Below are 14,762 nucleotides of genomic sequence, written 5' to 3' on the forward strand. Positions count from 1 at the left end.
AGACAAAAAAAAATAGAAAAAAGAAACTAAGAGAGAAAGTTCAATCGAAAAACTGATTTTAGTTACAAACTAAATTCGAAAATTCGTTCGGCTTAACTTTTCGTTACGTTACGTTCCGTTCCGTTCCATTGCGTTCCGTTGCGTTCCCGTTAATCGTAGGCGCGTTTCATTTCCAACATTTCACGCAGAAAGAACCGAACAACAACAACAACAACAACAGAAAAAAGAATCACTCAAAGAACGGGCCGAAACGTGTAAACAAATGTTGTGATAGAACCAAAGACTGAATTTATTTTGCGTGTAAAAAAACAAAAACAAAAATAATTAACCCCACCCTTAAAAGCAAACCCTAAACAAAAAAAAAGGGGCATAAACTATAACAAATCGCCTCTCGCTATGATTTCCTATACAAATGTTTATAATTTATTAATTTTTTTTCCACTTCTCTTGTTTGTTTCTGTTTAAATTATGTATTTATTTGTGCTAACTTATTGATAGGATTTTGCGATTAAATGAATTTGATGCGAACAAATTTTTGTTTATATTCTAGACGATTTTAATTTATTTAAATAAATCAAATAGCCCCGCCCCCAAAAAACTATAGATATATATATAAGTATATATAAATCTATGCATAACTAGACTAAAAAAAATTGTTTCAAATTGTAAATATTATTAAGTCGCACACTAGTCAAAAACAAAAACAAAAACAAAAAAAAAACCGCATCAAACAGTAATTAAAAATTCAAATAATGCCACTAAATGCGTTCAAAATTCACACAAATATTTATTAAAACAAATCGTAAAGCCAAAGATAACAACAACAACAACAAAATATATCAAAATAATTGTAATAGAATAAAATGCGAGCATTTTTTCCCACACAAATTTGTCGAAAAAGCATTTTCAACTAGTTAATTACAACTTGACATATTCACCGACAAATACGATTACTATATACATAAACATATATATATATATATATATATATATCGAATAATCACAGCAAAAATCAAGAGTTAATCTAGCGTAAAAATCAGCAAAGCGTAAGCCAAAAATTTAAGCCCCGCCCCCCCACTCAAAACATATGTTAAAGTAAAAGCTAAGCTAAAGTAAATAGTTGTGACCACGCCCATTATAACCAGTACGCCCCCAAGGTCCTCCCCGTCCCCGTCCCCTATAAATGTGCACATGCATGTGTCAAGAACAAGACAACAAAAATAGCAATGAAAAAAGAAGAAAAAACAAAAAAAAAAAAAAACAAAAAAAACAATAAATTAAAATTTGAACAAAATAAATGTCTAAATTATAAATGGAATAAAACGAGTGTTTTTGATGCAAGTGAAAATTGGTTGGGTTGAGTTTTCGCAAAAGGAAAACTCATTTTACAGGAAAAAACAACTATGGCCTGGCCGAATCCCTGTGGATATACTGCATGAGGCGGAAATGTATCTCAATTAGATACACAAAGAAGTTTTTGGTGGATTTGAACAAAATAGTTCACAATTGAAACCAATGTGAACCAGTTTAAATATGAACCAAAACCATTTTGAACCAGTTGCTTAAGGAACAGCACGGAGTGGAAACGAATCGTTGCGAAACGGATTAACTTTTTGCTATGAACCAAAAATTAGACCAAAGACAAAAACAACAGTTCAGAAATTTCAAGGATCAAAGTCGTAAATTTCTTTTAAATTAAAAGATTTAAACCCAATCGGATTTAGTTTTTATTATGAACCGAAACTTAAATCAAAGAAGTTGTCCAAAAAGCAGAAAAGTCAAAACAAGAACAACTTTTGTGAAAGATGCAGCACCAAAGCATAAATAGCCTTGGCCCCAACAACTGGATACATCTAATCATAGAGATTAGATGTCAATTTTGGATAAAGCTCGAATATAGCCCGCATTTCGTATAGGAAAATATGTAAATATGTTTGACAATATTTTCCGTAGAACGGGCATTTGTTAATTAACAAATGAATTGTTTACTTAATGAACCAAAAACTGGGTTCATGGATTTAGAAAACAGGTTCGCGAAATGAACTAGTACCAGGCAGTTCGCTCAAGCCGTGAACTGAACCAGTTTTGATTATGCAGCCCTGAAGAATAGCTTGATAAGATTTTAATAATATTTGGAAGAAAAGCTTAACTGAAAAACTTAAAAAAGTATTCAGAAGCTGAACGTCCTAAACAAGGAAACAAAACTTTAGCCGGAAGAACTGAAGGAAAACGTCGCAATCTGGCAGATAAGTTAGATAAGTTAAGCTTTTAAAAACCAACTATCGACTATTTTTTCTATCTCACCAAGTCACAAGCTGAGTTTAGCTTAGCTTGAATCAATATCCGGCGTGCAGAAAAATTGGCCCAACGCAGAAAGCAGAAAGCAAAGCTGATCTACGCAGTTGGCGGCTGTGAGTAGCTTTTGAGCTGTGTGTATTTCCTTCTAAATGGGTTTTTCTTGCAATGAAGATGCAATTTTTTTTTATGGCACGTATTTGTTGACATTGGGTCTGTAAAAATAATATGCCGCCCCCTTGAGCGGCACTTGGTTTGCCCTCTTACGATCGTTGATCTTTGATACCCACTTGAGGCGGGCAGCCACCGGGCAGCTTCCTCAGTTGAGCCACTCGATGCGAACGGGCGAACCTACAGCTTCAACTGGCAACATTTTGGGGCAGGTGGGATCTGGGGCTGCCCGCTGACTCGACAACACAATCGCGCCAAGGCAAACGCAGGCAAACGGCGGCGGTGTTGATTGAGTTGCACCTGCCATTCGCAGAAACAAGCCGAACGGCTTCTGCCAGGGACACAAACACACACACACACACACACTCACACAATTGTGTGGCAGGGCCCACAGAGAGAGAGAGAGAGGGGGAGTATAGGGGGGATGGGTCTTATGACCGACGCCCGTTTCTTCGCGTTATTTATGTGGATTTTTGGCTCAACTCTCAAGTCAAGTCGCCTGGCGGCGTCTGTCGACGTGGCTGTCGTTGACATTTGCCTGAATTTCAATTTGATGCGACGTCGACGTCAACGTGAACGACGAGGCGGCAGCTTCTGTCTGCCGCCTGCTGCACATAAATCTCAGCTGTTTGTACACTCAGCGAAAAACCAAAGCTATTCTAACAGAATTACTTATACTACAACAAAAACGAGCTAGAACTCTTTTGATAAATTTAAGGCTGATTTTAAATGCGATTCAAGCACTTTTGTACTTAAAGCAAGCTTTTTTACTCTTAATTCAAGTACATTTACTCTTAATTTTAGTTCTTGATTTAAGATCTGCTGCTGATGTGATCAAGTTTTAATTATTAACTTTTTAAGCATGAATCTTGGTTTAAGTCTATTAATTATTATTTCTCTACTAAATTGCGTCTCGCTTCAAGTACATCTTTTGAAAATTCTTAAATTAAGCCCGATTGCATCAAGAAGTAAAAAGCAACTAATTTTCTAGCTGTTCTTAAGTCAAGAATAATTAATCTCAACTATTTGTCAACGTTTTAGCTAAGGCTTAATTTATGAATTTATTGAACTTTATTTTGACTTAATAATTGATTAATTTAAGAATCTTATGACTGAAAACAAGTAAAAATCTTACATCAAGAATATTCCATTATGACTCAAGACAATTTGACTAAATGACTTAGATATCCTACATAATTTGTTCCCAAGAGTATAATTTAACGCTTCAAAAATAAATTCAAGATTAATTTAAGCAAGCTTCTTTGCTTAAGACAAGCTTGCTTCAAGGACTTACCTTAAGTATTCAGTTGAATGCGATCTAGTGGAGACATTTCTCATATCCATAATTTAAGAGCTGAGAATAAGAAATAAAAAATGAGCGTCAGTTTTTAAAAATCTTGATTCAAGAACCTAATGCCTTAAAATAAGAACAATCCCAAAGTCCCCAGTTCTATAATTACACATTTTTGGGATACAAAAGAGAATAACAATATTTACTTAAAGATTCCGCAGATGTTGTCTACACTTCAACTGGATTTAAATACAAAACTCTTAGTTTTTCTCTGAGTGTACGGAGATAGATGGCAAGGGAGCTACGTAATCCTGGACGCTGAACCGCCCCCAAAGCTGCTTTGGAAGTTTGTTCTCGAGAATGACAATGACCACAAGACCCAAACCTCTGGCACAGCTCCACTTTGAACATTAACCAGGGTGTGTCTGTGTTTGGATTATATAATTGGCAATGATACGATGCAAATGCAGTTATAATTGGCAGATGCAATCAACTGCTTCCGATTATGGATCCTGACCAGCTGGCAAACGTTATGAGCATCATTTTCTGCATCTTTGATTATGCAGACTTTGATTATGCTTGGATATTTAGTTAATATGCAGTTATATAATTAATATGCGCACAATTATTTTATTGCTATTTGTTATCCACAAAAGAACATAGGGAGTAGAGGGCGGGTTACAGCAAGAGCTGCGGAAGGAAAGAGATATGAAGTGAATATTGGAATATTGGAATATTAGAGTATGGAGATTGGATTGAATAAAGTTTGCTGGCATTCATAGGAGATACGTACAAATCCTTTAATTTGCTGCACAGCAGGAGTTAAACTTGGCCTGTGTTTCGTATACACATACATATGCATAGATATATGCACACACATATATACATACATATATACATGCATGCATACAGACATTTGAAATGTACGCACAAAATGTACACAAACCCAAATAAACTTAGTAATATAACATTTCACTCACTAAAAAAACACAAAATCCTGCATGCCCTACTTGAATTCATGAGAATACATGCATTCAGACATACATATATACATACATACATACATACATGCATGCTTCTTGCATGCTACATACATGCATACCTCATACATGCTACATACATACATCAATACATATTAACGTATATAAATACATACATGCATACGTAAGACGTAAACAAACATAGCTGTACAATAAACGCACAAAACAACTTAAAAAACACACAATTGAACTATGAATACTTGCTGAGCTCACTTGAACTTATGAGAATCACATAGTAAGGCGCTACCTCAAAATACGTTTTCCTTTGAATTTGCAGGGCAAAAGAAAGTAAATTAAGTCTGCATTTGGTACATACATACACAAATACATACATACATAAATATATACATACATACATACATACATACACACATAAGTACACATGAAAAGTTTTAAGAGACCACCAAGAAAAAGCCCAGGCAAGGACATAAAATCCCACACTCGCTAAAACTGCGATTTATGTAGTATCTATCAGGATATCTCCCCCTAATTTAGCTATTGCTATTAGGGGATTCTCAACGGCAAATCGTTAACGTCTAAGTAGCCTGTTTTGTTGTTTATTTTTTTTTTTTAGATTAAACACGATTCCCATTCACAAAGGCCCACCTCTTAGGCAGGCGTCTCCTTATCATAAGTGCTCGGCGCTCGCATAACAACTCCATAGCCGAAAGTCATTTGATGAGACCCTGACGAGGGCAATAATTATCCCATCATGAGTAGCAGCCAGCAGCAGCTCGGCTCGACTCGGCTGCTGGGCAAAGGGTAATGAAAGGTTATGTGGATGGCACTGCTCCTGCATCGCAATTGCACTCAATTAGTTGGACTTTACCTGAGCATTAGGAGTCATTGAGTCAAGCGTAGCAGGCCAAGTAGCCGCTCCAGGTGGGCGCTAATTGACAGGACGAGTAAAACAAGTGTGCTCTAGTGGAGAATGGTCGACTAGAAGATGCCCTAATTTCAGCAAAAAGTTGCTATTCTAAATATTCTAAATAATCTTGATTAACTTCGGTATTTACAGTCCGATGTTTTTTAAATTTTCAGAAATTAACTATGGCATACAAAAGCGTGTATATGCCGAAGAGCAAGGTTTTATCTCTACGAATTTGAATTTTCCAATTTTCTAGGGAATAAGGGAGAGGTATCCCAAAAAGATATATTTTTATGTGTATGAGCCTTCATACCAAATTTGGTATGTCTAGCTTTTATAATTCTCGAGCTATGCCCTACAGACCATGTCCCAAAATCGATATTTATCGATATAATGAGGTTAAGAGGTTAAGAGGAGTTATCGAGCCAAAAATAATAAGCCTAAGCTTCATATGGCACGGGAAAATATATATTTCCGATTTGAATACAGACGGACAAGACAAAACAATATACCCTCTTTGCCCAATTTCAAGGGGTATAGTGTCAGTAAGTGGGAATCAGAGCGAGAGAGAGAGAGATGCAAAGACAAATATATAATGCAACAAAAATGAAATTGTAAATAAGAAATGGGAATGAAAGAACACACAATAATTTGGCAGGCAGCTGGTCAGGTCTGACGCCAGGGCAGGAACAGTTTGAGACGCAGTGCATCCACCCCGTTCATATAGTAGCGCAGCAGACGCTTCTCGCGTATGAAGCCCAGGCTCTCGTAGAGACGCAGCGCCGCCTTGTTGGTCAGCTCCGTTTCGAGCACGATCTCATCGGCATTGGCCAGCAGCATCGCCTCGACGGCCTGCTCGACGAGAGATGTGCCAATCTTTTGCAGACGATATGCGGGATCCACCGAAAGCATGGCAATATAGCCCTGCAGAGCACAGCCCAGGGATTCCAGCTTGCAAACAATGACGCCCACGTAGCGTTCACCGTGACGGGCAAAGATGCACAGCTCCGGCCAATTGTAGACGAAGTAGCGATACGTATAGATCGAATACGGCTCGGAGAGCTCCTTGTCAATCAGATGCTGTATGGCCTTCAGTTCGGATTCGTCGCTGAAAATCGTATATGTTATCTCTGGTGGCACTTGCTGCCCCTCGGCCTGGCTAACAACATCCTTTGTTTCGCTCATCGTTGATTCAACACATATTTTTGAGATTATTTTTTAAAATACGTAAGAGAAATGTTTTCAAAATTTATCAAAAGCGACTCGAAACTCAAGCTAAGGCGACCTTCTAATCGGAGCTAGTTTCCAGCTAACAGCCGAGTTGATATCCTGGCAATTATCCTGGCTGGTGGGTGGCATCCGCCTCACATATTCACCTTTGCTTAAACATTGACAACTCAACACGCACACGCCTGGGATTTAAGCATGTGATAATAAGCCTAGCGTAAGCCTGATCGACTGCCAGCTACCCTGTAAAACGTATGCATATGAACTAAGAGACTGAGCGTCTGCTTTGTCATAGGTATTAAATATTCCCAAATATCCTTTGTCTTAAGATGACACTCAAGAGCATACTCCAAAACTATACAATGTTTGTGAGGGGAGCGTGGAAAGTTTTACAACAATTGTGTAATTCCTAATATGTGTAAATTTTCTACAGCTAGCCAGAGATCTAGCTCCTCAAGCATTCAATATGTGCTCAAAAAAGCGATATTTATCGATTTATCGAAGATAGTTTTCTACTACAAAATTAAAATGGAAGTTATTTATCGATATTTATCATTTTTTGGTTAATCAAGCCTAGAAATCAAAGTGAATGGAGAGGAAAATATTCAAATTTTGTGTCTTTGCGTCTTACAATCATAAGAAAATGCCCAATATAAGGATATTGAAAATCGATATTTATCGGTTATATATAAATGAGAGCTTTAAGTATTAGGAATTAATTTCTTTGAACTGTGTTTTCTCTGATGATATTTGATTACATTAGTTTTTTACTAGAGAGCTAGGGTATAGGTAGTATAGGTATACGTATAGGGTAATTGGTAATATACATTATCGATTTTTAATAAAGAAAACTTTCTCCAAAGCTTTAGAAGGGACAGTTTTGCTCAAGTAAGCATATGACTGACGTTAACGCAGCAAGCTTCCTTCAGCTTGTTAGAAATTTCGACAAGTTCGTACTACCCTACTTGCAGCCCTTTTCCTGTGCAGGGTATGCTTATGAAAATGACTGCAACGACTTTGACAGTTGCCTGCGTCCTGTCCTGCGTCCTGTCAGCCCTTCAGGCAAAGCCTTTGTTGTCTGCGCCAGGACCCAAATTGCCAGGCAGCACGCACAGGTGATGGTCGCAATTGGCGCCTCGAAATTTTCCTCTGGCTGCTTGTTGGGTTTGAAAGGAAGTCAAAGTCGCGTTTTAAGTTTTTGGCTAATAGCCACAATGAGCTCATATGGCTGGCCAGTCGAAAAGGTGAACCCGGCGACACGGCCAAAGGCAATTAAGCTAAAAGCCCACGCAGCTCCAACTCGAAATTCAATATGACCGCTGTCCGGACAGTTTTTTGGTGGGAGGGGGACGCATAGATTAGAGGCGGCAACATTTTGATTTCTGCCCCCTGGCAAATAGGTTGTTTACCCCGTGCCCCGCCTCAGGCCTAGCTCAGCATTTGCGCTAATTTGTTTGTCAGCGCCAGTTTCTCCACAGTCTAAATGAAATCCTTGCAGTTTTTGGCCCTGTTTGTGGCGGCCAGGCCTCAATTATATGCACATTTCTGTCGCATATATATTTTTTATATAATTACTTGAGTCGCGCAAAAAACGTTTAACTTCTAGTCCTTTGTCCTTTGTCCTTTGACAGCAGCAGCAGCAGCGAGGTCAAGCGGCTCCAGCTTCTGGGCAGGCTCTTTCATTTCTGAGCCTCCACTTGTGTCCCAAGCCTTTTTTTCTATGCCCCGAAACCAGAGAGAATGGATAGAGAGGGTATATTGCTTCGGTGCAGAGGCAGGAGGCGACGAATTACCTGACTTGAAATTTGGGATATACGAACCTATGAAATTTTCGATTTATCGATAAATATCGATTTCGAGGAACGGTACTTTGGCATATTTTGAAGATTATAAGAGCTAGACACACCAAACTTGCCATAAAGATTCTCAGAAAGTATATACAGATAAGAAATATTTCAGTTTTGGAATACTTCCCACCATTCCCTAAAAAACTGTAAAATAAAACATATTTTTAAGAGCAGAGACTTGCGCTTTGGTATTAACATACTTAAGCATGTCATATTTAAATGCCTAAAATTTCACAAAGATCGGACCATGAATACCGAAGTTAACATAGGTTTAATTTCCCTATAGACAATTTCAGGCAAAAGGAAGAAGATTGCGTTCTGGTGAATATGTATAGAAGGAATATTGTCGCTGGGTAACTTCCAGTCGAGCAGTTTTGTCTTTTTGCACAGCCATATTCAGGTCGCAGAAATTAATTATACCATAAGGACATGAGGACATAAGGACACTCGCCAGCCAGGACCCTGCAGCACTTAATGAAGCGGTAAGCGGCACACAAAACAAAATAAATAAAATAGAAAATAGAAAGAAAACTAGCGACACAAGCGAACGACCCAGACAAATTTCCATATTTGCCTCAAGTGAGATAAATGGCCGTATCCTGGCGACTGCAGGGCTCCACCTGAGCTCCACCTGAGCTGCTGCTGCTGGCAGTTTATTAAAAAGTTAACTGGTCGCAGTCCATTTCGTTTGGGTATCTACATTCCTGTGTCCCACAATATAATTCAGTGGGCCTTATGACAGGTACACGCGGACCTTTGATAAGCATGCATCGAACATGGACAGAGTCGTCCGCAGCTCCACTAGCAAGAGCTCGATTGTGAGATACTTTTCCACTTGGTCTGTCGGTCGCTGTCATCGCAGAAACAAAAGCCCATCGCAGGTTGATTTCTGCGTCGCGTGGGACGCACAAGTCCGCACTTTACATGACCAACATGGCTTCAATCCCTTTCCCCGTTGCCCGCTTTCCACTGCTGCATTGTTGCGACTCCGCTTCGCTGGAATTCCTGGACAGCTGCATGGAGCGTGTGCATGAATATGTCAATGTAATGATCTCTCCTCTGCTGCTTGTTGTGTGCTTCGTATCTCAGCTGAATTACATAAATATTAACTTGTACTTTTTATAAACATGTTGGCGACCCAGTCGAAGCCAAGGACAAGCTCTCCGCTCTGCTCTGCACCGTGCTCCCTTTCGGTCGCTTTCTTATTGATATGATTTATTTACTGGGCTCCTCGCTCGCATGTGCCCGACTTGGAGCAGCAAATTCGCTTAAAAGTCAATTCAAAAACTGATTCCCAGTTCATTTGAGCTAGTTCAGTTAGAGAATGTTCACAGATTTTTCTTGTTTGATTTGAATAATATTTGATTAAGATTTTTTTAATAGCCTTTGTCTAGATCCAGGCCAAACCATGAAGAAAGTGCCAAAGCTCGTGAAAATCGGATGAGATTTGACCGAGTTATGGGGTTGGGAAATATTGAGCAATGTCTATATACGCAACTAAGGGGTAACATTTTGACATGAATTTCGACTAAAATTTACATTGTCAGTTTTGAATGCCAGATTATTTAAGAGGGAAAACTGAGCATAAAAAACCAAACCTCAGGGAAATCGGATGAGATTTGACTGAGTTATGGGGTTGGGAAATTTAGACCCATGTCTATATACGAAACTAAGGGGTAAGATTTTGACATGAATTTCGACTACAATTTACATTGTCAGTTTTAAATGCCAGATTATTTAAGAGGGAAAACTGAGCATAAAAAACCAAACCTCAGGGAAATCGGATGAGATTTGACTGAGTTATGGGGTTGGGAAATTTAGACCCATGTCTATATACGAAACTAAGGGGTAAGATTTTGACATGAATTTCGACTAAAATTTACGTAGTCAGATTTGAATGCCAGATTATTTAAGAGGGAAAACTGAGCATAAAAAACGAAACCTCGTGTAAATCGGATGAGATTTGAATGAGTTATGGGGTTGGGAAGTTTTGACCCATGTCTATATACGAAACTAAGGGGTAAGATTTTGACATGAATTTCGACTAAAATTTACATTGTCAGTTTTGAATGCCAGATTATTTAAGAGGGAAAACTGAGCATAAAAAACCAAACCTCGGGGAAATCGGATGAGATTTGACTGAGTTATGGGGTTGGGAAGTTTTGACCCATGTCTATATACGAAACTAAGGGGTAAGATTTTGACATGAATTTCGACTAAAATTTACGTAGTCAGATTTGAATGCCAGATTATTTAAGAGGGAAAATCATGGATAAAAAGCCAAACCTCAGGGAAATCGGATGAGATTTGACTGAGTTATGGGGTTGAGAAGTTTTGACCCATGTCTATATACGAAACTAATGGGTAAGATTTTGACATGAATTTCGACTAAAATTTACATTGTCAGTTTTGAATGCCAGATTATTTGAGAGGGAAAACTATGCATAAAAAGCCAACCTCGGGGAAATCGGATGAGATTTGACTGAGTTATGGGGTTGGGAAGTTTTGACCCATGTCTATATACGAAACTAAGGGGTAAGATTTTGACATAAATTTCGACTAAAATTTACGTAGTCAGATTTGAATGCCAGATTATTTAAGAGGGAAAACTGAGCATAAAAAAACAAACCTCAGGGAAATCGGATGAGATTTGACTGAGTTATGGGGTTGGGAAGTTTTGACCCATGTCTATATACGAAACTAAGGGGTAAGATTTTGACATGAATTTCGACTAAAATTTACATTGTCAGTTTTAAATGCCAGATTATTTAAGAGGGAAAACTGAGCATAAAAAACCAAACCTCAGGGAAATCGGATGAGATTTGACTGAGTTATGGGGTTGGGAAATTTAGACCCATGTCTATATACGAAACTAAGGGGTAAGATTTTGACATGAATTTCGACTAAAATTTACGTAGTCAGATTTGAATGCCAGATTATTTAAGAGGGAAAACTGAGCATAAAAAACGAAACCTCGTGTAAATCGGATGAGATTTGAATGAGTTATGGGGTTGGGAAGTTTTGACCCATGTCTATATACGAAACTAAGGGGTAAGATTTTGACATGAATTTCGACTAAAATTTACATTGTCAGTTTTGAATGCCAGATTATTTAAGAGGGAAAACTGAGCATAAAAAACCAAACCTCGGGGAAATCGGATGAGATTTGACTGAGTTATGGGGTTGGGAAGTTTTGACCCATGTCTATATACGAAACTAAGGGGTAAGATTTTGACATGAATTTCGACTAAAATTTACGTAGTCAGATTTGAATGCCAGATTATTTAAGAGGGAAAATCATGGATAAAAAGCCAAACCTCAGGGAAATCGGATGAGATTTGACTGAGTTATGGGGTTGGGAAGTTTTGACCCATGTCTATATACGAAACTAATGGGTAAGATTTTGACATGAATTTCGACTAAAAATTTACATTGTCAGTTTTGAATGCCAGATTATTTTAGAGGGAAAACTATGCATAAAAAGCCAAACCTCGGGGAAATCGGATGAGATTTGACTGAGTTATGGGGTTGGGAAGTTTTGACCCATGTCTTTATACGAAACTAAGGGGTAAGATTTTGACATGAATTTCGACTAAAATTTACATTGTCAGTTTTAAATGCCAGATTATTTAAGAGGGAAAACTGAGCATAAAAAACTAAACCTCGGGGAAATCGGATGAGATTTGACTGAGTTATGGGGTTGGGAAGTTTTGACCCATGTCTATATACGAAACTAAGGGGTAAGATTTTGACATGAATTTCGACTAAAATTTACGTAGTCAGATTTGAATGCCAGATTATTTAAGAGGGAAAATCATGGATAAAAAGCCAAACCTCAGGGAAATCGGATGAGATTTGACTGAGTTATGGGGTTGGGAAGTTTTGACCCATGTCTATATACGAAACTAATGGGTAAGATTTTGACATGAATTTCGACTAAAAATTTACATTGTCAGTTTTGAATGCCAGATTATTTTAGAGGGAAAACTATGCATAAAAAGCCAAACCTCGGGGAAATCGGATGAGATTTGACTGAGTTATGGGGTTGGGAAGTTTTGACCCATGTCTATATACGAAACTAAGGGGTAAGATTTTGACATGAATTTCGACTAAAATTTACGTAGTCAGATTTGAATGCCAGATTATTTAAGAGGGAAAATCATGGATAAAAAGCCAAACCTCAGGGAAATCGGATGAGATTTGACTGAGTTATGGGGTTGGGAAGTTTTGACCCATGTCTATATACGAAACTAAGGGGTAAGATTTTGACATGAATTTCGACTAAAATTTACGTAGTCAGATTTGAATGCCAGATTATTTAAGAGGGAAAATCATGGATAAAAAGCCAAACCTCAGGGAAATCGGATGAGATTTGACTGAGTTATGGGGTTGGGAAGTTTTGACCCATGTCTTTATACGAAACTAAGGGGTAAGATTTTGACATGAATTTCGACTAAAATTTACATTGTCAGTTTTAAATGCCAGATTATTTAAGAGGGAAAACTGAGCATAAAAAACTAAACCTCAGGGAAATCGGATGAGATTTGACTGAGTTATGGGGTTGGGAAGTTTTGACCCATGTCTATATACGAAACTAAGGGGTAAGATTTTGACATGATTTTCGACTAAAATTTACATTGTCAGTTTTGAATGCCAGATTATTTGAGAGGGAAAACTATGCATAAAAAGCCAAACCTCGGGGAAATCGGATAAGATTTGACTGAGTTGTGGGGTTGGGAAATTTAGACCCACGTTTATATACGAATCTAATGGGTAAGATTTTGACTTGAATTTCGACTAAAATTTATGTTGTCAGATTTGAATGCCAGATTATTTAAGAGGGAAAACTGAGCATAAAAAACCAAACCTCAGGGAAATCGGATGAGATTTGACTGAGTTATGGGGTTGGGAAGTTTTGACCCATGTCTATATACGAAACTAAGGGGTAAGATTTTGACATGAATTTCGACTAAAATTTACATTGTCAGATTTGAATGCCAGATTATTTGAGAGGGAAAACTGAGCATAAAAAGCCAAACCTCGGGGAAATCGGATGAGATTTGACTGAGTTATGGGGTTGGGAAGTTTTGACCCATGTCTTTATACGAAACTAAGGGGTAAGATTTTGACATGAATTTCGACTAAAATTTACATTGTCAGTTTTAAATGCCAGATTATTTGAGAGGGAAAACTGAGCATAAAAAACCAAACCTCAGGGAAATCGGATGAGATTTGACTGAGTTATGGAGTTGGGAAGTTTTGACCCATGTCTATATACGAAACTAAGATAAGGGGTAAGATTTTGACATGAATTTCGACTAAAATTTACATTGTCAGATTTGAATGCCAGATTATTTGAGAGGGAAAACTGAGCACAAAAAGCCAAACCTCGGGGAAATCGGATGAGATTTGACTGAGTTATGGGGTTGGGAAGTTTTGACCCATGTCTGTATACGAAACTAAGGGGTAAGATTTTGACATGAATTTCGACTAAAATTTACATTGTCAGTTTTAAATGCCAGATTATTTGAGAGGGAAAACTGAGCATAAAAAACCAAACCTCAGGGAAATCGGATGAGATTTGACTGAGTTATGGGGTTGGGAAGTTTTGACCCATGTCTATATACGAAACTAAGGGGTAAGATTTTGACATGAATTTCGACTAAAATTTACATTGTCAGTTTTAAATGCCAGATTATTTGAGAGGGAAAACTATGCATAAAAAACCAAACCACGTGTAAATCGGATGAGAATTGACTGAGTTATGGGGTTGGGAAGTTTTGACCCATGTCTATATACGAAACTAAGGGGTAAGATTTTGACATGAATTTCGACTAAAATTTACGTAGTCAGATTTGAATGCCAGATTATTTAAGAGGGAAAACTGAGCATAAAAAGCCAAACCTCGGGGAAATCGGATGAGATTTGACCGAGTTATGGGGATGGGAAATTTTGACCTATGTCTATAAAGGGTATTTGAGGGATCCATGTTAACATACATTTTGATCAATAATTAGCCAAGA

At 37.9% G+C, this 14,762-nt stretch overlaps 1 protein-coding gene across 1 annotated transcript; it reads right to left on the reverse strand.

Moving 5' to 3' along the window:
* Positions 1–6,255: 6,255 nt before the first annotated feature.
* Positions 6,256–6,912, reverse strand: LOC115765810 (N-alpha-acetyltransferase 30A). Its single transcript, XM_030709532.1, has one exon. It carries the CDS (start codon positions 6,848–6,850, stop codon positions 6,332–6,334), a length of 519 nt encoding a protein of 172 aa, XP_030565392.1. The 5' UTR covers positions 6,851–6,912; the 3' UTR covers positions 6,256–6,331.
* Between the last annotated feature and the right edge of the window lie 7,850 nt (positions 6,913–14,762).

The sequence above is a fragment of the Drosophila novamexicana genome, unplaced genomic scaffold (genome assembly GCF_003285875.2).
Source record: "Drosophila novamexicana strain 15010-1031.04,08,12 unplaced genomic scaffold, DnovRS2.1 tig00001058-arrow-arrow-pilon, whole genome shotgun sequence".
Classification (NCBI taxonomy): Eukaryota; Metazoa; Arthropoda; class Insecta; order Diptera; family Drosophilidae; genus Drosophila; species Drosophila novamexicana.